Source organism: Chiloscyllium punctatum, chromosome 39 (assembly GCF_047496795.1).
Source record: "Chiloscyllium punctatum isolate Juve2018m chromosome 39, sChiPun1.3, whole genome shotgun sequence".
Taxonomy (NCBI): domain Eukaryota; kingdom Metazoa; phylum Chordata; class Chondrichthyes; order Orectolobiformes; family Hemiscylliidae; genus Chiloscyllium; species Chiloscyllium punctatum.
Window position 1 is genome coordinate 20,571,983 of NC_092777.1, and position 26,165 is coordinate 20,598,147.

General features: G+C 41.1%; 1 protein-coding gene across 2 annotated transcripts in view; it reads right to left on the reverse strand.

Moving 5' to 3' along the window:
- gas7b (growth arrest-specific 7b) overlaps positions 1–26,165 on the reverse strand; it is a 440,079-nt gene that overhangs the window by 105,983 nt on the left and 307,931 nt on the right. For both annotated transcript variants that reach the window (XM_072558282.1, XM_072558283.1), the window contains exons 4-5: positions 20,386–20,471; positions 14,996–15,049 (exon numbers count right to left, since the gene is read on the reverse strand). In XM_072558282.1, coding sequence (XP_072414383.1) covers positions 14,996–15,049; positions 20,386–20,471 — 140 coding nt within the window. The remainder of the gene's footprint in view (positions 1–14,995; positions 15,050–20,385; positions 20,472–26,165) is intronic.

The window sequence follows — 26,165 nt, forward strand, 5'->3', positions numbered from 1 at the left end:
TGCATATGGCCACCACTGCGTATCTGTGGTGAAAGGACTGAATCTTAAAAATCTGGCGGATAAGGTGCCTTTCAAGCAGATTGCCCTGGGATGATAGGAGGGGAGTAACTTGCCACAGAATTCCCACCCTCTGACCTGCTCCACAAAGGCTGGTGGCCTGTCACCAAGTCACCCTTTATTTACACATGAAAAGTCCTCGACTCTAGTACAATATTTGTTCTCAGAGTGAAGATAACCTGAGACTACTGTTTACATCTGTCAACCAGGGCCCCCTGATTAAACCCAGGTTAACAGCCTCAATTAGGGAACTCATTCTATGAGGTCCACCTGGCTGACATCATTCCAATCAGTATACTTAACTACAGTATTTCTATGGCTGATCTATTTAGTTTCTGGTCAATGGTAACCTCCACACGGTTCTTGTGATATTTCAATATGGCTTCAGGCAAGCAGAATGCCTTATTTGTGATACATTTACAGGATAATAGTGAAGGTGTTTTAGGAATGTCCTCAAAGCATTCCTGGAGAGGTCAAACACCGCTGCCGGATGATTCTTCTCTTTTGGAGTGGGGTGGGATTCACCAAGCTGTGACCAACCAAAATGGAGCAAGTTCTCTCAGGAAGGCAAGGAGAACATCTTACTGGAAATGCGCAGCACCAACTTCCAAACAAACCACTGACCCAACTCCTCAAAGCAGCACCATCCCAGCATCTAAAGATCATACACTGGACTCATCCACCATTTCAGAATTCATTGAATCCTCAGTCCCCAGGTAAAGAGATCACCATTTTGTCTCAAATCAACTAATTCAGCACAGATTTTAAGCCTCTTCTTCTCTTAACATTTACATCAAGAAACTGCAAAATACACAAGTCGACAGTGAGCTGTATAGTTAGCTACAAGGATAGTGAGAAAATACTGCATATTAGAGGGAAAGTTAGTTTTTATTAAAATCATCTCTATGAAAAATAAATGAAAATCCAGTTAATGTTCTCCTAATGGCTGACAAAACAGCAATGTTTAGTCAGTGTGGAGAGTAAATCCTGAGCTTACCAACTACACTGCAGCCTTGAGTGTGCCGCCTGGAGCATCTGTTACTATGGCAACCTACAGTTTGCTTCCACCGCAATGAAGCGTGACATTTGAAACACACATGACAGATGTCATTGCAGCATTGAGATCCGTGGTCTGCACAACATCACAGAAAAGCTCGACAATTCTGATTTCGGCTCTTCGTGCACTCTGATGCCACAAACACTGCCAGTTTGCAGCTGCCAGCTTTGATAATATCAACAGTAACCTGGCAGTGTGACTGAGATGCTATTTGTGCTGCCGGATTGGTGATCTTAATAGTGATGGAAACATTAAGTAGTTTACATCAGAGCCGGCCACTTATTTCAGCAATGAAAACCCTTCACAGCACTGAGACATCTTCATGCCCTTAAACTTAAATGGCTCTTCCTCAGTATTCCATTGTGAAGGCAAAGCCCTGGAAAAAGGGACTCCTTTAAAAACTGTCCAGGCACACAACCTTCTAACTTGGAGACTTTCCTACTCAGTTTGAAGAGGTCAGTTTCACTAGCAATGTGGGTTGAGCTTCTATGTGAAACCAATAGCCCCTGCATCTTTAGGTTGGCTTTCATGCAGATTGCCCACCTTCATACTGCAGATGCTTTACTGCACCCCTCATTCCAGCCTTTAGAGAAACAATATCAATTTATGCCAACTGGTGTACAAGACAATGGCTCTGAAGTGTTTAATGTTACATTGGCTTTATCTAGAGGTTGGAGTCAAGGTGGTCTATTCTAGATTTGGAGGGAGAAGATGCGTCCGTACAGCTCCTGAAAGCACTAGTAATTATGCCTGACCAAATAGATTTGTTTTTATTGATATAATGCAATAAGCCTCCTTGTTATGTCAGAAGCAGGTTCCTTTTGTACATTAGTATACCCTCAACCAATACATATTTAGAACAGCCCAAGACATAGAAGGATTGAGCTACCTCAACAATACTTACCCAATAACACATACAGGTAGAGGAGGTAAATACCACAAATTATCAGAAATGGAAAACTGAGAAAGGCCTCATGATACACCACCTCAGCCCCATAACGATCCTCAAACTTATCCAAGTAGGTAGTAGGAAGGGGGTGACCTTCCGACCTTTAGTAAAACAGCTTCAAATAACTAACCATGTGGGCGATCTGAACTTAGTTCCACTTTCCATAGACACTGGCTGACCTACGGACTATCTCCAGCCCCGTTTTTTTAATACTTCCGATTTCCAATATCTACAGCTTTCTGGTTTTCAAATAGTTAATCCAAGGTTCCTTACAATGCTATCGCTTCAAGTTTAGTTCACTCCAAGACGCTGGGTTCATAGTGTGTGGTGTTTTGTTTTGTTTAAATTACAAACAGTACAGGCACGTGAGGATTAGCAGAGGTATCTTGCAAGCCTGAGCCCTCAGAGTCCATCATACACACTTCTGTGCAACCTCTATATTACAAGAAAGAAACACCTCAATGTTGTTGAATAATTCATCTAACTGGGAACCTCAATTTGAGAAAAAAATATTTTTCAAACAACTAAACTGCACAAAGTCACGTTTCATTATGGCAGTGAGAAATGAATTTGTCTGTAACACAAAGAATAACAAGTAGAATTGAATTACAGAGTTGAGATCAATCTCAGTATTCAGAGGATGCTGATAGAATGAGTTTTGCACTTCTGATTTACAACTGCCTTGATACTTCTAGTTATTTCACACAACATTAAGTACTGAAAAACCCCTAAAAAGTAACTGCAAAGATGCTGTTTTAGTTATGCTACTGATGCACACAAATCCAAATGCTACTAGCCCAGCAGGTACATGCCAATGTTTGGGTCCCATCCACCTTCCTCTCAATCCACTAATACATCCTTCTGCTGATTCATCCCTCATATCCTGTTTCCTCAAACTTCAACTCTCTGAAATACCCATCACCAAATTCCCTTCTTTACATCCATTTTAGCAGATATTGTAAACAGTTCTCTTCCTATGCTGATCCCACTCCTTTAAACCTACCATCATCATCAGTCTCTTCAAAAACAAATCTCTTCACTCCTCAATCCTTCCTAACTATTGGCCCATGTCCAACCTTGCTTTCCTCCCCTTGAATGTGTTGTTGCAATGTCCAAAATGCATTCTCACTCTTGCAAGGAACTCTGCGTTCCGGGGGGGGGGGGGGGGGGGGGGGGGGGTGGGGGCTCTCACCTGGCTCTATTCCCACCAAATTGTATTCAGAAAATCACTTGCAATGGCTTTCTTCCTGTTCCCTGCACTTCTTGCTTCTAATATTTCTTGTTGATAATCTGTGGCAGCACAGTGGCTCAGTGGTTAGCACCACTGCTTCACATTGCCAGGTACCCAGGTTCAATTCCACCCTTAGGCAACTATGTGGCGTTTGCACAATCTTCCCACATCTGTGTGGGTTTCCCATGGGTGCTCCAGTTTCCTTCCACAGTCACAAAGATGTGCAGGTTGGTGGATTGGACATGCTAAACTTCCCATAGTGTCCAGGGATGTGCAGGCCAGGTGGATTAGTCATGGAAAACATAGGGTTACAGGGATGGGGTGAAGTGGTGGGTCTGCTCTTCAAAGGATCAGTGTGGACTTGATGGGCTGAAAGGCCTGCTTCCACACTGTTCGGGATTCAACGAACCTATGCCTTGACATCATCTCAAAGGCAGAGCAGGTACTTTTGCATGTACAGTGACAACACCCAGCTCTCCATCACCAGATCTCTCAACTCCTGCATAAATGCTGCATTATCCAATTGTTTATCCTAAATCCATTAGGGACAGAGCAACAACTTGCTTCAAATTGGAAAGACTGAATGCATCATTCAGTCCCTGCTCCAAACTCAGTTCCCCAATATTGCTTTCATCCTCTTCCCTCACAGCGAAATTTAGCCAATTCTGTTCATAACCATCACATCACACTTGATCCTAAGATGAGTTTCAATCTCATACTTGGGCCATTTATAATTGTAAATTTCCACCTCCATAACATCACTCAATTTCTCAACTCAGCTCACCCCTCCCTATCTGTTATCATCTTCAACTAATCCCTTCAGATATCTGTGCCCCTCTAATTCTGCTTCCTTGCACATTCCAAATTGCAATTCCTGTACCATCGATGGTCATGCCTTCAGCTGCAAGTTTGGAATGTTTCCTACACACCTCTCTGCCTCTCAACCTCACTTTAAAGGCACATCTTCAAACCTACTGCATTGACAAAATTCCAAAATACTCTTGCTGAGTCTCCTGGAACGTTTTATATGTTATGCTATGGGTGCTACAAAAATACATAGGTTGTCATACTGCCAATGCTAATTTCCTCAATGATTTCTTATTCTACCTACAAGCCACGACCTGGCAAAGGACATTTTCTGAATGTCTGGTTGGATTCACCACTGAATACTTGTACTTACAGCTTAAGTTCTGATTTCCCTTGTAATGAGAACTATCCCTTTAGCATCCACCTCAAACATCCTCATAGTCTCCAAGCTCATGCCACAATCTTATCTTTTCTGGAAGGAAGAGACCCTATTTCCTCATGGGTAGAACATTTCTCAAACCTGCTACAATTTGGATCAGTCACCTTTTCACCTTCTTTGTATCCATATTACAATTTGGACCAGAACTGCTCACGGTACTCTAAGTGCAGCTTGACTGAGATTCTATGCAAGTTGAACAAATTTTCTGATTTTCAACTCAATCCCTTTGGACCTAATTCAAGTCTTGGTTATTTTGTGGTCAGATTAACTTGCATCTCTATTTTAGAGATTGGTAATATTTGTTCCCACAGATCACAGCTTCCTAATTCTATTGAAACATTTATTTTCATGGTGTTCCATTATTCTTCCTCCTAAGAAATTGTGGCCCACCCCACCAGCAAGGTCTTTTCTGGCCCCACTACTCAGTCTTTGGTAACCTCAGTAATGATCTCGGATCCTCAAATCCTGTTTTCTCTTTGTCCATAGATGGCCACCAGTGCTGTGACCCCCAACCCCAAATGTAAATGATCCTGAAACATAGTCTCTTTCTCTCTGCAGAAGTTTCAGCACTTGCTGAGTATTTCTTGCATTCTTGGTTTTATTTGAGAAGTTCTAATTTCAGACATGAATCTAATATCGAACTCTTCATCTCTACTGCATCACCCTTACTATAATCTGCTCTTCTGCAATGAATTCAACAGATTGGTCAAACTGAAATTGGTCATACTGAAATTTAGGCCGAGTGTCAGCATATTTTTAGTGTCTAGACAATTTTCTGTCAACAGACAACATATACAAAAGGTTGAATGACCTTGTTCTATTTGCACATCCCTGTGCCTCTCTGAATGTTTCAATCACCACAGCAAATTGCATTACGTGCCAGGGAGTAGGAAGTTACAAAAAGCGCGTAAAGTTCAATTTGGAAAAGGGGAGGTCATCCACTTTAAGGTAGTTGGAACATTTATCAAAGGTGTGACACCAGTAGGTGTGACCAAGCAATGAGATCTGGGTATCCAGGCCCATAAAATCATTCAAAGATAGAGCACAACTTCAAATTATAAGCCGGAAAAGCTATTAAAAGATGGAGCTTCATCTCAACAGAACTAGAACACAGAAAGAGTGCAAGAGCAAGAGAGAGAGAGAGACAGACAGACAGCAAGCACTCAAGAGTTATATTTCAATTGTACACAGCCTTGGTCAGCCCTGAGCTGGAGCACTGTGTTCAGTTTTGGGAACCAGACTCAAGGAAAGGTAATTAGTTCTGGAAAGGGTACAGTATCTTTTATTTTGTGAATTGATGCCACACAGAGGCTGGGTTTCAAACTAACTGATTGAGGAGAGGCAAAGCCAAGAATTGTCTTCACATTCAGCCTTCAAAGTGAAACAATTTATTCTCCATTAACACTAAATGTCTCCATTCACAGTAATTATAGATATACCAGGCTCTGATCCCACAATTGCATTAGATAAGATTTTTTTTTTATTATTGTCCATGGGTTTAAGGTCAATGAGAGTAACTCTACCCATTTGTGTGGGTTATTTATGACCAGTGATATGCAGCTGTGACATCAGCACAAGTTTGCTCTGGGCTCCTGAAGCCCTTAATACAATACAGTAGTGAGAGGCCACTGTGGATAATTAAAGCTCATGACGGAGAGTAAGACATTGGTATGAATATAAGATTGTCGCGCTAGCAGGAAACAGTAAGCGTAAAATCGGTTATTTTCTGGTTAGCAAGATGCAATGAGTGGTCGGATACTGGGAATACTGCTGGGGCCTCAACTTTTTCCAATGTGTATAAATGGCTTAGAAGAAAATAAGGGACATTTACTAAATTTACTTCCGAAACAAAGATATGGAGGAAGTTGTTAAGAGAAGGTTGCTACAAACAAATATAATTAGGTGAAGTGATTGGGTAAAGATTTGACAAATAAAGTATAAATGGGTAAATGAGAAATTGTCCACCTTTCCAGAAAAATTAAAGAAATCACATTATCTAAATGGTGAAGCTTTTAGAACTCCAAAATATGGAGGGAATTAGCTGTCCTAATGTATGTTTGCAAAAGGTTAGTTTGCAGGTACAGCAATAGTAGTTAGGGGAGCTCATAACATGCTATTGTTTCTTGTGGCGGGGTTAATCTAGACGTATGGCAGTTATGCTTCGCGTACTAGTGATACCATATCTATAAATAGTGTGTAGTGTACCAATACTGGTTTGGTTATTTAAGAAAGAACTTCTCAACTTTGGCCACAGGTCAGAGAAGGTTTAAGGGTTTTTGCCCAAAAGGCCGATTTTACTGCTCCTTGGATGCTGTCTGACCTGCTGTACTTTTCCAGCACCACTCTAATCTAGACTCTGATCTCCAGCATCTGCTGTCCTCACTTTTGCCTAGAGAAGGTTTACCAGACTAATAACTGGAATGGCCAGGAATATCGTAAGAAGAAATGTTAGGTCTTGTATCCATGAGCTTTTAGAGAGGAACAAGGGACAAGCTGATTAATAAGACCACGGGTGATCTTTCATGTTTCAGACTGGATATGGAAACAACTTTTCCTCTTATGGAAGAATCTAGAATTAGGCATCACTGTTTAAAATAAAGGATTCAGAAAAGATTTACAAAGATGTTACCAGGGTCAGGGGTTTTGAGCTATACGGAGAGGCTGAATAGGCTGGGCTGTTTTCCCAGGAGTGTTGGAGGCTGAGGGCTGGCTTTATAGAGGTTTATAAAATCAGGAGGTGCATGAATAGGATAAATAGCCAAGGTCTTTTCCCTGGGGTAGAGCACATAGGTTTAACTTGGGAGGGGGAAGATTCAAAAGGGACCTCAGAGGCAACTTTTTCACATAGAAAGTGATTGTATGGAATGAGCTGCCAGACGAAGTCAAGGAGGCTGGAACAATTACAACATTTAAAAGTCATCTGGATGGGTATATGAATAGGAGGGTTTGGAGGGATATGGGCCAAGTGCTGGCAAATGGGACTAGATAAGGTTGGGATATCTGGTCGGCATGGACGGGTTGGACCAAAGGTCGGTTTCCGTGCTGTACATCTCTATGACTCAATAAGGGAGTCAGCTTTAAGATAGCTCAGAGTTTCTTTTCTTCGGAGGTTTGGGAATCTGCGGAGCAGTCTTCCTCAAAAAGTAGTAAAAATAAAAAAAAAGAGACATTGAATATTTTTCAGACAAAGGTGAATACATTCTTGATAAGCAAGGGAGTGAAAGGTAAGCAGGAATGGCAGAGCAGATCTGAGGGGTCAAATGATCTCTTCCTACTCCTCATCCGTATGTTCACAAATTAATCTGTATAAGCGCACAAACAGATCTTAAACATTTAAATTATAAAGATAGGTGGCTGTAGTGATTTTAATGAGGTCAGCCAAGTGGACATCCCAGATTGTGTTGGACTAGATTAACATCCCTAAATCAAGGAGTCCTGGCTGACAGATAAGAACAGGAGAGATAGGGGTTCTATTCACTTCAAAGGGCTGGCACTGAGGGAACTGGATCAATGTCAAGGAATCTCCACGTGTAATACAAGGTGACTTAGGTGATCGGCTACTGGCTTTAGTGGAGTCATTTCAGTCATAGAAGCATGGCTTGTACTTTCTTTCATTTAGATGGTTGAGGCATGATCTAATCAAGATATTTAGTTTGAGAGAGCTTGGTATGTAATATACAAAGAAAACTATCGCTTGATGGGTGAACGTCACCCAAACAACCTAAAAAAAAATCAGAGTGGAATCATATAGAGTGAAATCAGAAAGCACATCTTCACAAAAAGGCCAACTGAAATCTAGAATTCTATTTTCCAAAAGACTATGGCTACTTGGTTAATTAAATCAAGATCAAAAGAGCAACAGCAAAGACCAACAAAACATAGGTCGAAAAGCGGGTGAATTTGGAGTAAAAATAACAATCAATTTTCTCTGAATGGCAAAACAGAATGAATAATTGTTTTGTGACTGTTCACTAACCTGCTGAGTTAGGCAAATTACAGCTGAAACAACATTAAGGGTGGAATCTATGAAGGTCAGAGGTGGATGGTGGATGAGCAGATAATCTAACTCCGTGATGGTGCCTTGTACTGTTAACTAGTTGATGTATAACCATTTGGGATAAAAAGTACTGAAACATCAATGACTTTCATCAAACCATATTCCAACCTTCACCAGTGGAACAAATGGATATAAATGCATGTGTTCTGGATTACTGGACCTATGGTAATATCACTGCACTAGCAATGACACTCCCAGGCATATGTTCAGGGGTCACAGGTTCAAATCCTACCATGGCAGATTATTGAATTCCAGTTTCCCAAAATTCTGGTATTAAGAGGTCACCAAATGTCTTCTGAAATGGCCCACGCAAGCAAGCACATAGAATCATGGAACAAATAGACACAAGCAATTAATGCTGGCTCAGTCAGTAACACTTGGAACCTATAAACAAATAAATGATCCTTTCTGCGAACTTCAATCATACTATTATTCACAAATGACTATGGAAGAACACAACACCTTTCCTTTTGCTTTGAAATGTATCTAAGAACTTAACACAAACTTGAACTTAGGAGGCAAACTTCCAAAGGGTAAGGAAAACAATGAAAAACATCAATGTTAAAAACTGAATACATTTGTACCTTACTCAATAGCTAACATACTTCAGATAACTATAGGAGTCTTCAAGTCATTGAATATGTAATGTATGCCAGTGAAATTTACATTTTGAACCAAGGAGGAAATTAACTAATTTCACCACCTTTGGATCACAAGATACTTTTTGTCATGTCCATAAGACTTATATCCAGTGCGTTTGCTAAAACAAACAAGAAAGACACCAGCTGAAATGACAGATTGCATAAAGACAGTAAGGGTTTAATGGCAGCAGTGTCATAGTAAAACTGGTTAAGAACTAATGATGACAATGGTGACGCCAACCACAATTTTTAATTGTAAGGATAGGTCACACAAACACAGTTTGTATTTTCTGCCATTTAGATAGCTGAGATGTGATCTCATCAAGATATTCAGTTTGTTAAGAGAGTTTGATATGGGATATACAAAGAAAACTATTCCTTGTTAAATAATCAACCAACCAATCTTAAAATCAGAGCTGAGTCATGTAGAGTGAAACCAGTAAGCACATAAGAATGAGACAATATTCTTCTTCTGGGTCATATGCACTTCTAATAATTTAGTGTTCTATATTGCTGCTCACTTACTTAAATCATTTTGAAAATGAACTTCTGGGATATCTAGTGCATGGCTGTATGCAGATAATACCTACCTGAATCTGCTCAGATGCAGAGTTCCAGGCTTGCCAGAGTATAGGACTTCAGATTTTTGGACTTTTACAATGCGCGTCTTTGATGATATTTTAGTTGGTGCTGAAGCGAATACTTGTTGACTTCTCAATACTATTGAGTGCCAATTGGCAATTACTATTAGAAAGCCAGGAGAACATGGAGTGGATTCATACAGACATAAAATTCATTAAGATTAATTTGATTTTTTTTGTTCCCTTCTCTACTGAGCTCACAACACTAATCTCATGTATTCCATTAACATTGTTGACGTCATCTGTAGCTTACAAACATCCAAATTTCAGAAAATTGTAATCTGCTCCAGAACAACAAAGTTAGATAATTATGCATAGGAAGTTCTGCTTAAAACTGAGTATATATTTGTCCTGCAGTCAGCTTATGTAGTTTGTTGCATAAAAGCTACAGTTCAGATAAACTGCTACATCCAATGGTGTCCACATCAAATGCTTGAAATTCAAAAAAGGTACTCACAATGAAAACATAATTAATAACTATGATAATAATTGATAAATCCTAACCGTGTTAAATCTGTTTAAAAACATAAAAGATAGAAGCTGCAATTCAATATCCCAGCTCTACTGAAGGCATGGTCGTGAGATTTATGGCATTAATGGAATCATTTGATTGAATGAATGACAGCCTTTTAAGTTACTGCCAGCCATCTATTACTCATCGAGTATTGTGGTAAAATTGAGTGCACTGTAATTACAATATAACCGTTATTTGGGATGAATGTTTGGGTTCTTTCAGAGTTTCTATGAAGCTAAAAGTTTCAGAGCCAGAAACACACCCACAACAGGGTGGGCTGCAGTACACAGAATATCTTTCATTGCCAAACTGGACAGACAGCTGGACACAAGATGCTTTATACTGTCCAGAGTTGCACGTTAACCCTCCAAACAAACTGTAAGAGGTAATATTACAGTCCAAGGGTTAGACTCGTGCAAATTCAAATTACATTCCATCAAAGCTGGCAGTCCATAGATTTTGTGAAATAAATACGTTCAGTAATAACGTTACCATCTTTTAACTTCCCTGGAAATCAGAGTCATACAGCACAAATCAGACCCTTCAATCCAATCAGTCCATGCCAAACATAATCCTAAACTAAACTAGTCCCACCTGCCTGGTCCTAGCCCATATCCCTCCAAACCTTTTGTGGGTTACCATAAATCACTGAGCAATACAGAATTGTTAACTCTGCAGTTACCTGATTTGTGGCAAAAGCAGTTTTAGAGAAAGTGCCTGTCCCAAATTCAATACCTTCAGTATGCAAACAGTTGAGCTATGAACACAATCAGAATGCAGCAAGGATGTTTTTCAGAATTTAACATCATGTCAACTCTTAACATCCAGACTCTCCCCTGCAGAATATCACACTCCGGCAAGGTACTGGAGAGTACATACCTTGATAACCAAGTGCACAAAATTTGTCAACCAAACTTCAACAATAAGAAAACAAAACTTCCATTATACAGCCATTGGCAAGCTCAAAAAGCAATTTGGAACCAATGAACTACATTTAAAGTGCACTTCCCGTTGTAATAAACACAGGGCATCCAGGCTGCACATGACAACATTCCAAAATAGCAATATGATAAAAAAACCAGTTCTCAGGCTTAGAGTTAAAAACAGAACAAGCTGCAAATATTCAGCAGATCAAGCAGCAACCAGCAAGGAAGGAAATTAATAGCACGTGGTCAGAAACATCTTGTCTGAGCTCACCTCCACCAGCAGGAGATTCAGAAATGATGTAGCAATGCTTACATTATCTTCCATGGGTGAGGATATCACAGTATTGAAGAATCCAACAAACATTGAATATAACTAAGCATTGTGCAAAAGCATTACATTTTTTCAGTCATGCATGTGTCTGGGCCAATAATAGGCTAGCAACTTACAATAGAGGAGCATACTAATATAAGAGTGCCATGACTCAAGTAACCTAGAGTAAGATGGAGAATGAGACTGTTATATCCTCAGATCATGAGCAAGTCTTGTAAATGTATCCTGACATACTGAACACAACAGATTTTTTTTTGCTCTCCGCAGATGCTCCCTGATTACCAGTCCTGTGGTAACATCAATGCACAAGCATATCAAACTCCCAGACAAATGTTCTGGGTTCATGGGTTCAAATAGTAATCCAAGCATTTTCTGTTTTACTTTGATTCCACACTGTTGCACTTTTGTGCTTCAGTTTTGGGTGTTGGTGGACAGATTAATATTGGTCAGGGTACTGGGCAAAACGTACTGCTCATGGAACCATATAATACAATACCGGAAAAAGGCGATTTAGACCATCAAGTCTGCACTGACCCTCAAAAGAGCATCCCACTCTGATCCACCCCGACACCCAATCCCCATAATCCTGCATGAGGTTATTTTTATTATGACCAACCCACCTAACCAGCACATCCTTGGACACTCTAGGACAACTTGTAGTATGGTCAATCCACCTAACCTGCATATCTTTGAACTGTGGGAGGAGAGCAGAGCACCCGGAGGAAACCCACACAGACAGGGGGAGAATAAACTGCTCACAATCAGTTGTCCTAGGGTGGAATTGAACCCAGGTCCCTGGTGATCCAAGGTGGATATTATTTAAAACTGAACAGTGCTTATTACCCCACTGTCACAGGAGTTCAAGAGTTAAAGTTACAATTTCATGATCTTTGCACAGAACGTCACCTACCAGGAAGGCAAAGCAAGAATTTTGATACACACACTCAAGGCTCACTGTCAAAGGATTGATGAGAGAATTAACTCACAAGAATGCCCTTTAATGATCAATTTGTGCTGGTAAGTGGGAATCAATACTTAGCAATAATTGTACATTTACAGAAGACACTTGTGTAGATAACATGCAACTGTCAGGAAGGTTCTGTGGAGAAATAGTTCGGTGAGTAATTGGAACTATGCACTAAGTTATCAAGTAGACAAAATTTTGGCCTTACTATGTAGGGGAGAGCTTAAAGCATAACTACACGAATGGCCTGTTGCATGTATATTCCCATTTGGAAAGAGATTTTTATTTTTGATCCTGAAGACTAGTTCAATGAAGTGTGCAAACTGAATTCAGTATAACAGAAAGGGGGGCCCACTTGCAGTTATATTTATTGGCTGACCATCTTGAATTACGTGGGGTTTGAAAAGGGCTGTTCTTGGTGCTGTGGTTTCAGTGAAGTACAAACCCTAATGATAACAGCAACTTGACAAGTCACCCACATTAAATTGATTGAAGCTGCATATACTTCATCAGCTCTCAGATCTGCCCCTCAAGTGGTTCTGCTTTTTGAAAATTTTTCTTCCTAGCTCTTAATAGCCCTGAGCAGAAGGTCTGCCATAGTTTTATCTAGGTGGTTGGTCCATACATGGGCCACGACCACTGAACCTTTACACTCCCACTACAACTTCCTCTGCAGCCCAGGTAAGATACTCCAAAATTAGAGTGGTGCTGGAAATGCACAGCAGGTCAGGCAGCATCCGAGGATCAGCAAAACAGGTGTTTCAGGCAAAAGCCCTTCATCAGCAATGAGGTTCAGAGCCTTGACCGTGGAGAGATAAATGCGCAGTGTTTAAACATACAAATGTTAGATGTTGTTGCAATGGGGTACTAGTGGCTTACTTTTCATACATACTCTGGGCTGACTCTCCAGGCCAGGTGTGAGGGCATGCTATAATGTCAGAGATGCTAATTCTCAGGAGGCCTGGCCTGCTCTCTCTGGGGTGGATGTAAAAGAAACCCTGCGACACTCTGTAGTTCTCTCCTATACTCAGAATCACTATAATAGATTATCCAGTCACGATTACATGGCTTACTGTGAAAACTTACTGTGCACAAATCATCTCCTATTTCCTACATTGTTATATTGACTAAACTGCAAAACAAAGGTATGTTTTTAAACAATTCTTGGGGATGTTTTGAAGTATAAATGCCAATAATTCTCCTTTTCCTGCCACACCAAAATTTAAGATAGGGAGTTGCCAGCTCCCAAACAAAATTGAACCATGGCATGAGTGCTTGGAGAAAAGTGGTGTTGCTTTAAAAAGCAACACACAACACCTTAAAATCCCCTCATGAAGTGATCTTGTCGGAGGTGGTCTCCAAAGTGGAGTCAAGTTGGCAGCAGAGTAGCAGCGCAGCATGGGGTCTCCTGAGCAGGGTGGGCTGCGCTGCCAAGATTGGCCCAGCACAGGCTTATGGCGGCGGCGTTGCTGTTGGTTGAGACAAAAAATGGCAGCCAATAATGGCAACATGGTTCTGTAGAGGCAAAGGGACTCAAGGCTAACCAACCACTTTGTGCTGGAGATAGTCTCAGGATCGGACTGAAAGAGCCCAGATCCAGGCCCACATTTTAACAAGGAAGATTGTAATGAACCTTTAACTTTTATTTTTCTAATTTATCCCTAAGATTTTGTTTCTTGGTACAAAGTCACCGGAGAATGGCGACTGTGTACACTTTTCACTGTACTCCTGTATCCCTGTACTTGAGTACACGTGACAACAAAATCTAATTCTAATTCACTGAAAACTGCAGAGTGCAGAATTGCTTTGTGGCTAAGCTGGGGGCAGAGTCTAGCTGGGTGCCACTCATGGGAGTCTGAAATGTTCCTTAAATAGGAGCAAACACTGGCACAAGAACTTGTAGTACCAAAACTACAAGACAGCTTGGGAAGCACATGGTTAATATACTACAAATAGCATGAAGCACAGCTGCTCACTGCAGGTTTTTGTGCCCCACAGTTCAGAAACTGTAACACTGAACCAACCCCCTCTCTCTCTCTCTCACACACACAGTCTCTCCATTACATACTTCTTTTGGCTTCCCTGTACAATGTATCACCATAATTATTAGGCTATTCAGAGATTGACAAGGGGGGAAAATAAAAGAGGGAGTTTGGAAATAAAACATTTGTCTCCTAAAAGATATGGAAATGGAGTAGACTGTTCTCAGCACTTGTAAATAATTCTGGATTTCCGCTCTTCCCACTCAATTCAGCTCTGTCACCATAGCAACAACAAACCACTGAGATTATTTTAATAACAAGCCTTGATGTTGATTTTTTTTTGGGAGGTGGGGTGGCCTTTCTCCATTCCCCAGTGTATTCTAAAAGCAGTGTACTCACCGTGATGGTGCTTTCTTTATTCTGTCTTCGGGTGGGTGACCCAACGCCTGGACTCTGAGGGACAGAGAATGAAGTGTCAGTAGTCATCCTGCTCAAGGGAAGGGAAACAGCATAAAAAAAAAGTCAGGGCTCAACTCTTCAGCTCACTCCAAGCCAGTTCTGATCCAAGCTTTTCCCCAAGTCGCTCGCCCTCCCGGCTGGCGACTTGTGACTCAAACTCGTTGGATCTGGTTAGTGAGACAAACGGAGCTTTCAGTGACCGCCTGAAGTGGCCATGGCAAAAGCAAGCGAATCAGTGCTCAAATGCCAGTGGGATGTGGGATATTAACTAGAGACACAGGAAATTCTCTCTTCCCCACCCCCCCCTTCCCCTTCCCTATATCTGCACTCTTCAACAATGCCTGGCTTCTTCTGATTAACTGCTTCCCTGCCAAAACCGACACTGTTTTGGAATGAGAGAGCTTTCTATTACGTACTCTCATCCAGTGCTTCCCAGTACCCCTACTCTCGATCACAACCAATGTGCAAGGAATGCACTCATCAGCCTTTTCAAAACGTATATGCCACACTCGAAATTATTTAGTGGCTTTGATAAGTTCATTGCACTCAAATAATTAATGGTTTTTTGAGTCAGCTTCAGTTGATTGTGACCTGATGATTTGATACAGCATGCCAGATATCATTCTCACACATCAGTGAATGCACAAATACCAAGCCAGTGCTCCCAGTTGCACAGCTTATTTTTAATAATTCAAAACAAAAGGTGACAATGGTCAGGACACACTGATCAGTCCCCATCATCTTCTCCAACTATTCAATATAGTCATAACCTCCAGTTAATCCTGGAGATGCTACACGTTTATACATGGGACATCAACTATAGTCAACTACTTCATCCTGAACATTACTAATTCTCCAACCTCCTCAATGCTACAGCTGTTAGATCATACCATCACCTTTGCTTATACTCAACTTCTGAAGCACTGACCAGAAATAAGCAGGGAGCTTCTGATTTAATAACCACTAAGTATTACACTGAGCAGTCTATATTTCTAGTGAGCTGTGAAACAAACTGCAGCAACACATCTCATTTGAGCAATATTCACACTGTTCTACCAGCAATTGAATGGGGGTTGCAGAAGGGTAAAAAGGGTGAAGTCCCAATGGCAAATGTGTCAGTAACTAGAGGACACTGAATTAAGATAATTGTTAAAAGACCCAGATAGAATAACTCACTGCATTAAAACAATTCAATTCTATTGATAATTATCAGGAAGGCATTGCCCAAAAGAGAATTGGATTGTACTGAGAGTTCACAAAGGAAATTGTAGGACTGTGAGCAAACAGGAGAGTGGAATTAATTAAACTTTGTTAATGAGACAGTACAAGTTCTGTGGACCAAATGATATGGGAGAAAAGACTTGAATACGCTGAAGCCACCATCTCCAACACGTGGCAAAGTCTGCAGATCACACACTGGACTGATCAACAATTGCAGAAGCCATTGAACTGGAGTGGAAACAAGCCACCTTTGATCCCAAGGAACTGCGTAAGAGGAGGAAAGTGGTGTCAAAAAATATTCACTGTTTAGGATCATTGAGAAGTTATATTGGTACAACATTGGAGAGTATACCAGCCTTGCTAGAACTATAGCTAGCATAACACGCCATCTGTAGACCAAAGATGAGGCAGGGAGGGAAGGAGGAGGACAAGGTAATTTAGTTTTAAATACTGAAACAGGTCTTTGCTTCATTTAAAAAAGTGGACATAACATCCTTTTCCAAATATTATGCTGGCATTTTTTTTTCTCTGAAATCTGGGATGATGTCCCTTTAAGACATCAATTCAGAGACTCAATTGGAACAGTTTGTAAAGAAGGAGATAAACGTTCCTCTCAGTGGGCCCATTAATGGATTAGCATATAAATAGGCAAATAGAAATCATTATTCTGCTTCTTAAGTGCCTGCTTTGAGTTAAAAAAAGTACATGAGACTTGAAGAAAGCTGTTATTTGTTATGGCTCTAATGTTGATTTTACGTCTCTTTTGATGCTTTTGAAAGGCAAAGCAGCAGCAGACCAGCTGGTTCTTCCTTGTCTCAAAACCCAATCCTCATTTTTTGGAGTCCCAAAGTGACCACTGCCATGCTATCAACCTTGGCTGGTAGATATAGGCTTTGGGTAAGGGACCAGCAAAACTCAGATTGGACTTTGAAATGGAACTTGTACAATCATAAATCAATGGCACAATAATACAACGCCTCCACATTGACAGATCGACTGCACAATGTTATGCTGTTGTGAGATATATGGAACCACACTTGCACTGCTACTATTTGGAGACTAATGTTTGTGGCATGGTGGTTTGAAACATGTTATCCTTGCCAGTAGGTCCCAGATCCAGTTAGAAATACAAGACAGGATTTTAAAGGCCCTCCGTGTGGGGATGGAGGGAGAGGGAATAAAATGCCATTTCTTCCACTTACCTCCCCAACAAGTCCCCACCACAATTTTACACCATTCATGAACCAAGAGAGGTTTTTAAGTGGTCAACTCATGGTCACTTAAAAAGGTGCTCATCCTACCACAGATGGTATTTTCTAGAAACTCACAGGTGTGCAGCCTGGTTATTTTAACCACACAGCTAACTAGTAAAGGCAGAGGTGCACGTTGGGCTCAATGGAAGATGTTCATTATTGATATTTTCGAAATCAGCCTTTTCAGAGGTATCATATACCTCTAGAGCACATGGGGCATGAACCCAGGCTTCCTTGTTCAGAGGTAGGGACACTACCACTGTACACAAGAGCCCATCAAAAAGAATTAGTTGCCCAACATTGGGCACGGACCCATGACCCTGAAGTTGTGTGTTTAATGGTCTACTGGTGAAGCTAGCTGAGCCTACAGTATTAAAATTAATATTAAATGTATATAGTGAGAGCATTATTGGATTGTTACTTCTGCACACCAGGGATTAATCATTGTTAATTTATTAATTCATGGGATGTGTGCACCATTGGCTGGGCCAGCATTTAGTGACCATCCCTAATCCCTCTATGAACAGAGTGGCCATTTCAGTAGACAGTTAGAACAGTCAACTGTAACTGCCTTGGATCTGGAGTCACATGTAGGCCAGACCAAGTACAAATGACAAAGGCAATAGTGAGCCAGATGGTTTTGTTTTATATAATAATGACCACCATTAGACCACATGATGTTGGAGCAGGAGGCGGCCAAATCAGTCCAACAAGTCAGCTCCACCATTCAATGAGATCATAGCTGATCGGATAATCTTCGACTCCCCTTTCTTGCTTTTTCTGCATAACACAACCTCCTTCCTGCTTAAACCTCTGTCTCAAGCTTGAATATTCTTAAACAATCCAGTCCCTGCAGCCCTCTGCAGTAAAAAAATTCCACAGATTCACTACCTTCTGACAGGAAGAAATTTCTCCTCAATCTTAAAGGGAGGACCGCTTATACTCTAGGTTATGCCGTCCTAGGAGGGGAAAATTAACCTCTCAGCATCTTCCCTGTTAAGCAGCTTAAAAACCTATATGTTTCACTAATATTCCAATTTCTCATTCTTCTCAATGAGAATGAGTACTGACCCAAACTACTCAATCACTCCTCATATGATGATGTTTTCATAACCACTATCAACCTAGTGAAGCTTCTCTGGACTGCCCCCAATCCCTGTCTATCTTTCCTCAGATAAGGGAACCTTACTGTTCAGAGTATTCAAAATATGGTCTGATGTAGTGTCGCATATAACTTTATTATGACCAACCTACTTTGATAGCTTTCTCTTTGATATAAGTCACATTGCATTTGCCTTTCCTATTACCTGAACGGACACACTAGCTTTTTAAAATTTATAAGCAAGGACTCCACATCCCTCAGTGCTGCAGCTTTCTGCAGTCTTTCTCTATTTAAACCATATTTGTCTCTCGTGCCTATCCTGCCAGAGTGCATAATCTCACATTTTCCGATACATGTTCCATCTGCCAAGATTTTGCCCACTCACTTAACATTGGGAGGAGCGTGCAGCAGGCAGCATCATTGTGAATAACTTGGTCAGAATTGGTATAAAACAGCATTGAGTAGGGCACTGAACGTAATAAAAAAGCAGCAGGAATGCAGAGTGCGACACTGGTGCTGTTCAGGATTTGGGAAAGATAGTGCTGGTAGCATGTGACTTTAAAAGCCCTAAAGAAGTATTCCTAGAAGTTTGATCATACGATGTCTGCCCACAAGACATCTGAAAATGTTGGTGCACGTATCTTTTGAAAAAGATTCAGTCTCCTTGCTTACTTTGCAGTTTGATTTTAATCTCAGCAGTTGTGGTGCATGAACAGATGGGAAACTAGGCCTAAAGGAGAAAGGAAATAGAAATGGAAAACGTCAAAGGAGTCACAGGGGGAACAGAGTTTGCAGAAATATTGCTTCCATTAATAATTCACTGAATGTGCACTGATAACTAATAATATCCACCAATAAACTGATTTCTGCTCTTACATTAATAACTGCTAATAGTAATCCTATAATCCACTAATATATACCTTCAAACTATAGCCAGAATCCCTCTGCTCTCTGCAAGGTGTCCACAGACAATACCACAGTGATCAGGCTTCACTTCTCTCATCTCCTAGACTCTAGCTTGCTCACTAAAAGGTGACAATTTTCAAATGAGAACACCGCTCAGAATTAATATATACTTGGATGCCACATATTAAAAAAGTCAGCCGGTACAGACTGACCTCAAACAAAGATCACAGACAAGCCAACAGCATCGATGCTTACTGCATTAGCTCAGAGGCCACATGATCTTAAACCGAGCTCAGCAACAGCACTTCCAAACTGTTGAATGAGCTTGAATATGGAGAATGACTGAAATTACTACAGAGGAGGATTGCTAAATCTAATGCCCATTTGGTAAAGCAATAATTTCTGCACACAAAGAATGAAAAACATGGTCCTAATTTCTACAGTTTTTCAATAATAAATTGCCAAAATGCAATGTAAAAAGCCAGACAGTCCAAAGAACTGTTTTAACGGTTTTAAAAGAAACCATTTCTAAGACAAGGACTGCACAACATGTATAACATGGCATCTCAGGAATCAAATCATCATGTGCTGTTTTAGGACAGAGCCTCTAATTGAAAAAATTGTAAACCTTTCCTAGCCATCCAAAATTGAACAGAACAAAGGAGGAGAAGGAAAATAAGCACAAACATGTACTGAATTGCCTTGGTTTTGGGGACAAAGTTGCCAGGGAGGAAAATAGCTGGTCACACAAATGTACAGGATTAAATCCTAGCCCAGGCCTGGGAGTTCCATACTTCAGGATCATGACACTTGTATTCCCAAGCTACAGTGGAGGGTGATCAACATACCTGTGGATCACTGCTAGTCTTCCTCAAGGCCATGTGCGAGGTCTCCGAATGATGCGACAGGCTCCCTGATGAGTGAAAGCCATTCACTGTAAATACAAACACAAGCATCTGTGTTAAAAAGGTCAGTCTGATCAAGTTCTAATCTGTGGTGCTATCCAAAAATAAATGTCTTCATGCAAAGTTTTGGCATTAATTCACTACTTTTAAAACATTGATTACTTCCATTATATTTGAGATAATGTCCTCAAGTATTTCCTCCTAACAAAGCAGTTGCTTTTGCATTGGCAAATGGCAAAATAAGAAAACTGGTGCCAGTGGGTTCGAAGCTCAGCAAAAGGGATGGCTTCCACAGGCACCTCTGGAGGGAGTAAATTTTTCCCTGAGACACTTGGGCATTCTGCTAGAGATGGAGGAAACATTGCTTTTAATTGCTGTGTGTGTGTTGGCCAGAACCAATCACAACTTGAAATCTGTACTTTGCCGGTGTCAAGTATGGCTGGGTATTTCTAGTTTTTCAATATTCTTCAGTCCATTATATAATCTCTCTCAGACAAGCTGGCCAGAAACCATTGCAGGAAGGATCTAATCAATTGGTGTGCACAGTAGCAGTGAGTCATAATGACATAAGTGGAGTCAAAACTGATAACACACTCTTCATCTTTCATGTGGAATTTATCTGCAAGAAAACAGAGTTTGAACTTGAATCATGAACATATCTTGAGTATGAGAAAAATTCTATTAATTAAATGCTCAATGTTACGTATTTCAAGATAGAGATTTTACCCTTTCCCATAAAGCTTCAATTCACACGTTAGCCATAAATAATAAAAAGAATATAGAAGAGGGATTTTGTTATATCAACTTCCTCATTCCATTAGTGCCCTTGTATTTTTCAAGTTAGTGATATGACACAAGTCTTTCCCATGACAAGCAATAAAATCGCCCACGCCCACTCTGGAATCAGACCCCAATAAGATTTGGGCCAAAATCTGAAAAAGATGTTTACAATCAGTCATTGCCTTAATTGGCACCCTTGCAAATATTTATTTATCTCCTTACTTTCCTCCCCTTCCTTCCTAAAGAATGCTGACTTAGAATGTGGCTCAGTGGACTGTGTGGGGCAATCACTTAAAGTAGTTCCTGATGCTCCAATACACAGTCATAACCATGTACAGCATGGAAATAGACCCTTCAGTCCAACCCATCCATGCCGCCCAGATATCCCAACCCAATCTAGTCCCACCTGCCAGCACCCGGCCCATTTCCCTCCAAACCCTTCCTATTCCTATATCCATCCAAATGCCTCTTAAATGTTGCAATTGTATCAGCCTCCACCACTCCCTTTGGCAGCTCATTCCATACACGTACCACCCTCTGTGTGAAAATGTTGCCCCTTAGGTCTCTTTTATATCTATCCACTCTCGCCCTAAACCTAGTCTAGTTCTGGACTCCCCAACCCCAGGGATAAGACTTTGTCTATTTACCCTATCCATGCCCCTCAATTTTGTAAACCTCTGTATGGTCACCCCTCAGCCTCTGACACTCCAGGGAAAACAGCCCCAGCCTTTTCAGCCTCTCCCTATAGCTTAAATCCTCCAACCCCGGCAATATCCTTGTAAATCTTTTCTGAACCCTTTCAAGTTTCACAACATCTTTCCGATAGGAAGGAGACCAGAATTGCACGTAATATTCCAACAGTTCAGCAAGGCACTCGACAAGATTCCCCATGGAAGACTGATTAGCAAGGTTAGATCCCACAGAATACAGGGAGAACTAGCCATTTGGATACAGAACTGGCTCAAAGGTAGAAGACAGAGGGTGGTGGTGGAGGGTTGTTTTTCAGACTGGAGGCCTGTTAACAGTGGAGTGCCACAAGGATCGGTGCTTGGTCCTCTACTTTTTGTCATTTACACAAACTATTTGGATGTGAGCATAAGAGGTACAGTTAGTAAGTTTGCAGATGACACCAAAATTGGAGGTGTCGTGGACAGTGAAGAGGGTTACCTCAGATTACAACAGAATCTGGACCAGATGGGCCAATGGGCTGAGAAGTGGCAGATGGAGTTTAATTCAAATAAATGCGAGGTGCTACAGTTTTAGGAAAGCAAATCTTAGCAGGACTTATACACTTAATGGTAAGGACCTAGGGAGTGTTGCTGAACAAAGAGATCTTGGAGTGCAGGTTCATAGCTCCTTGAAAGTGGAGTCGCAGGTTGATAGGATAGTGAAGGAGGCATTTGGTATGCTTTCCTTTATTGGTCAGAGCATTGAGTACAGGAATTGGGAGGTCATGCTGCAGCTGTGGACTGGATCAACACCACCAGTATAGGCTGGCTAGGCCAAATAACCAGTTTCTGGGCTATAACGCCTATGTAATGCTTCAGAAATTTGGAGAATGCCCCAGACTTCATACGTTTGTGCGTTTAATTTTAAAAAGTGTAGATGGAAACCAAAGCAATAAACTAGAGGCAACATGGCCAGTGTTACGTGGATACAAATTACATAAGAGTTATGCAATTAAAAGTAGGGCTTTGGGCAGTGTTGTAGAACAGAGATACCCGAGGGGTTCAGGTACAAAATTCTTTGAAGTTTTCATCACATACAGATAGGGTGTCTAAGAAGGCGTTTCGCATATTTGCCTTCATGGCTCAGACCTTTGAGTATTGGAGTTGGAAAATTACATTGAGGTTGTACAAGATGGTGGGGAGGCCTCTTCGGGAATATTGTGTCAAGTTCTAGGTGCCCTGTTTTGGAAGGGCATTATTAATCTAGGCAGGGTTCAGGAGAGATTTACCAGGATGTTGCTGGGAAGGAGGGTTTGACTTATACAGAGAGGTTGGATAGGCTTAGATTCTTTTTCACTGGAACATAGGAAATTGAGGAGTGGCCTTATAGAGGTTTATAAAATTGAGTATAGATAAAGGTGAATGACACATGACTTTTCCCTCTGGTGGGGAATTTTAAGACTAGGGAGCATATTTTTAAGACGAGGGGAGAAAGATTATTAAAAAAAAGACATGAGAGGGCAATTTCTATTTTTCAAACAGCAAGTTTCTTGTGTGAAATGAATTTCCAGAGGTGGTGGATGAGGGTACAGTTCAATGTTTGAAAGACATTTACATAAGTACATGACTAAGAAATGAAAACAAATTGCTGGAAAAGCTCAGCATGTCTGGCAGCATCTGTGGAGAGAAGTCAGACTTAGAGTTAATGGTACAGGTCAAATGACCCTTCCTCAGAACTGGATGAGTTCATGAATAAAAAAAGTTGGAGGGATATGGGCTAAGCGCAGGCAGGTGGGACCAGTTTAGTTTGGGATTATGGTTGGCGTGGACTGGTTGAACTGAAGGGTCTAGATTAGAGTGGTGCTGGAAAAGCATAGCAGGTCAGGCAGCACCCAAGGAGCAGGAAAATCGATATTTCGGGCAAAAGCCCTTCAAAAGGAAAGCCCTTCATCATTTTCGCCTGGTTGGACTGAAGGTTCTGTTTCTGTGCTATATGCCTCTGACTCTAAATAAAGCTTCAGCGTTGCTGTCATTCCTCCTCAACCCTAAAGAATCTTAAATAGAGTACAACATTAAGCGTCTGTTATTTGTGACCTGAAAGATTTAGTCAGTAAGGAATTGGGAAGGAACTGGGTCAGAACACTGGAGAAGTTGGGGCCATCATGTATTTCAAATTTCTTCCAATGGGATGTCAAATTGCAAAATTCCATGAGAATAGAGAGATCAAATGCACCTCAAACTTGAACTTTGAATGAGCTGGAGTGTCCTGGGTAATTTATTAACTCATTCCAATTACAAAGCAGTTGCACAGCAGCCACTGGGAGAATAGAAACAAAGCTAGAAGTTCATGATTGAAATTAAGACATCCAATTTAAAATCCAGCAAAAATGATCCCCATGATAGATTAAAGAAGCAGAGATATAAAATGGAGCAAAGTGTAGTTGCATAGTGCTGACACTCTAAAGCTTGACCTCGCTTCTTAAGCAGCGCATTATACTGGCGAGACAACAAGCTCTCTGTAGTGCTTACTGCAACTGGTCTGTAATCAGTCAGAATCACATTCAACAGGATGGGCCAGAATGTTCATTTCGTAATTTTGAGAAAAGATTCAGCATTTAAAGAAAACATACATGTACCAAGATATACCAAAATTAGTTAATAGGATTTTATTCCCAAATTAGTCTATTTTAAAAATGTACAACAATCAAGTGCAGATCTGACAGAGTGAAACATTAATTTTTCTCTCTCCAAAACACAATTTTAATCAACTCTCATATCCATGGAGGCATCACCTCCAAAGTGGGCCTGATTAATTGTAACTAATTTTAGATAAGATTCCATCCATTGGCCAGTTAGTTAACAGAACTACAGATGTCAATCTTTATATATTCAACATAGAGAATGCTTGAGAAATGGAATCAAGTAACAGAACGTGTGACCATACTTGAAACAGGCAACCAAAATTAAAAAAAACTTTGCTTTGATTTCCAATCCCAAATTTGTTAATTTAGTAGCAAAACAAGTCTAAATGATGAAAATGGAAGTGGATGCAGTGAGTGACCAGGATGTCTTCAGTGTCTTGTTAAACTCCACATTCTAAAGTACAGGACTGACATGACTTCAAAAGTGTTGCACATTAGAAGGGTCTTAGGCCATAAGGTATAGAAACAGAACTAGACCATTTGGCCCATCAAACTAGCTTTACCAGTTGATCATGGCTGATATGTATTTCTCAAACTCAATCTCCTGTCCTCTTCCCGTAACACATGAACCCCTTACTAATTAAAAACCTCTCTCTCGTGGTCTTAAGTCCACTGAATGACTTAGCATCCACGCATTCTGTGGCAATGATCAGGTTAACCAACTTCTAACTGAAAAAATTCCTCATCTCAGTTCTAAAGGGCCATCCTGAAAAAGACCTCTTCATCTCCACGCTGTCTTCTACTAGTCAGCCAATCCTCTACCGTTGCCAGTACCAGCAGTGCAACTTGCCAGCAACAGTATGCCAGGATTAGTTAACCATTATGTTACCAACAACCAGAGAGAACTGGTGACTAACCTCATACAGTTTGCTGCACAAAAGGTTAGAGCAATGAACCTGCACAGAGGCAGTTCTTATCAGAGTTGGTTGACACTGGAAACAAGCACAAGTGGATCTCTGCGTTCACCTGCCTACCTGAGCAGCCCATTGAGGACCACACTGCACAACTCCGGAATTCTAGAGGAAGGATGAGAAAAGATGCGGTAAAGATTGCCTCATGCATCTCCCTGAGCAGGAGACTGCCGCTGGCATAGATCCCAATGTGGCTGTAAGACTCTCTCGAGAAAAGAAAGTCAAGGTGAAAGTGGTCACATTGGTGTATGGGTTGTGCACGCCCTTATGGACAGCCAACAGACCAGAGGCATACAAAGTCCAGGTTGATGTCCTTACTAAGGCCCCTCTACCCAAGATTAGATTAGAGATTCCCTACAGTATGGAAACAGGCCCTTCGGCTCAATAAGTCCACACTGACCCTCCAAAGAGCAACCCATCCAGACCCATTCCCCCCTGACTAGTGCACCTAACAGTACAGGCAATTTAGCATTGTCAATTCACCTAACCTGCACATCTTTGTGACTGTGGGAGGAAACCAGAGCACCCAGAGGAAACCCACGCAGACACAGAGAGAATGTGCAAACTCCACACAGACAGTTGCCTGAGACTTGAATTGAACCCAGGTCCCTGGCGCTGTGAGATAGCAGTGTTAGCCACTGAGCCACCATGCCAGCCCACAG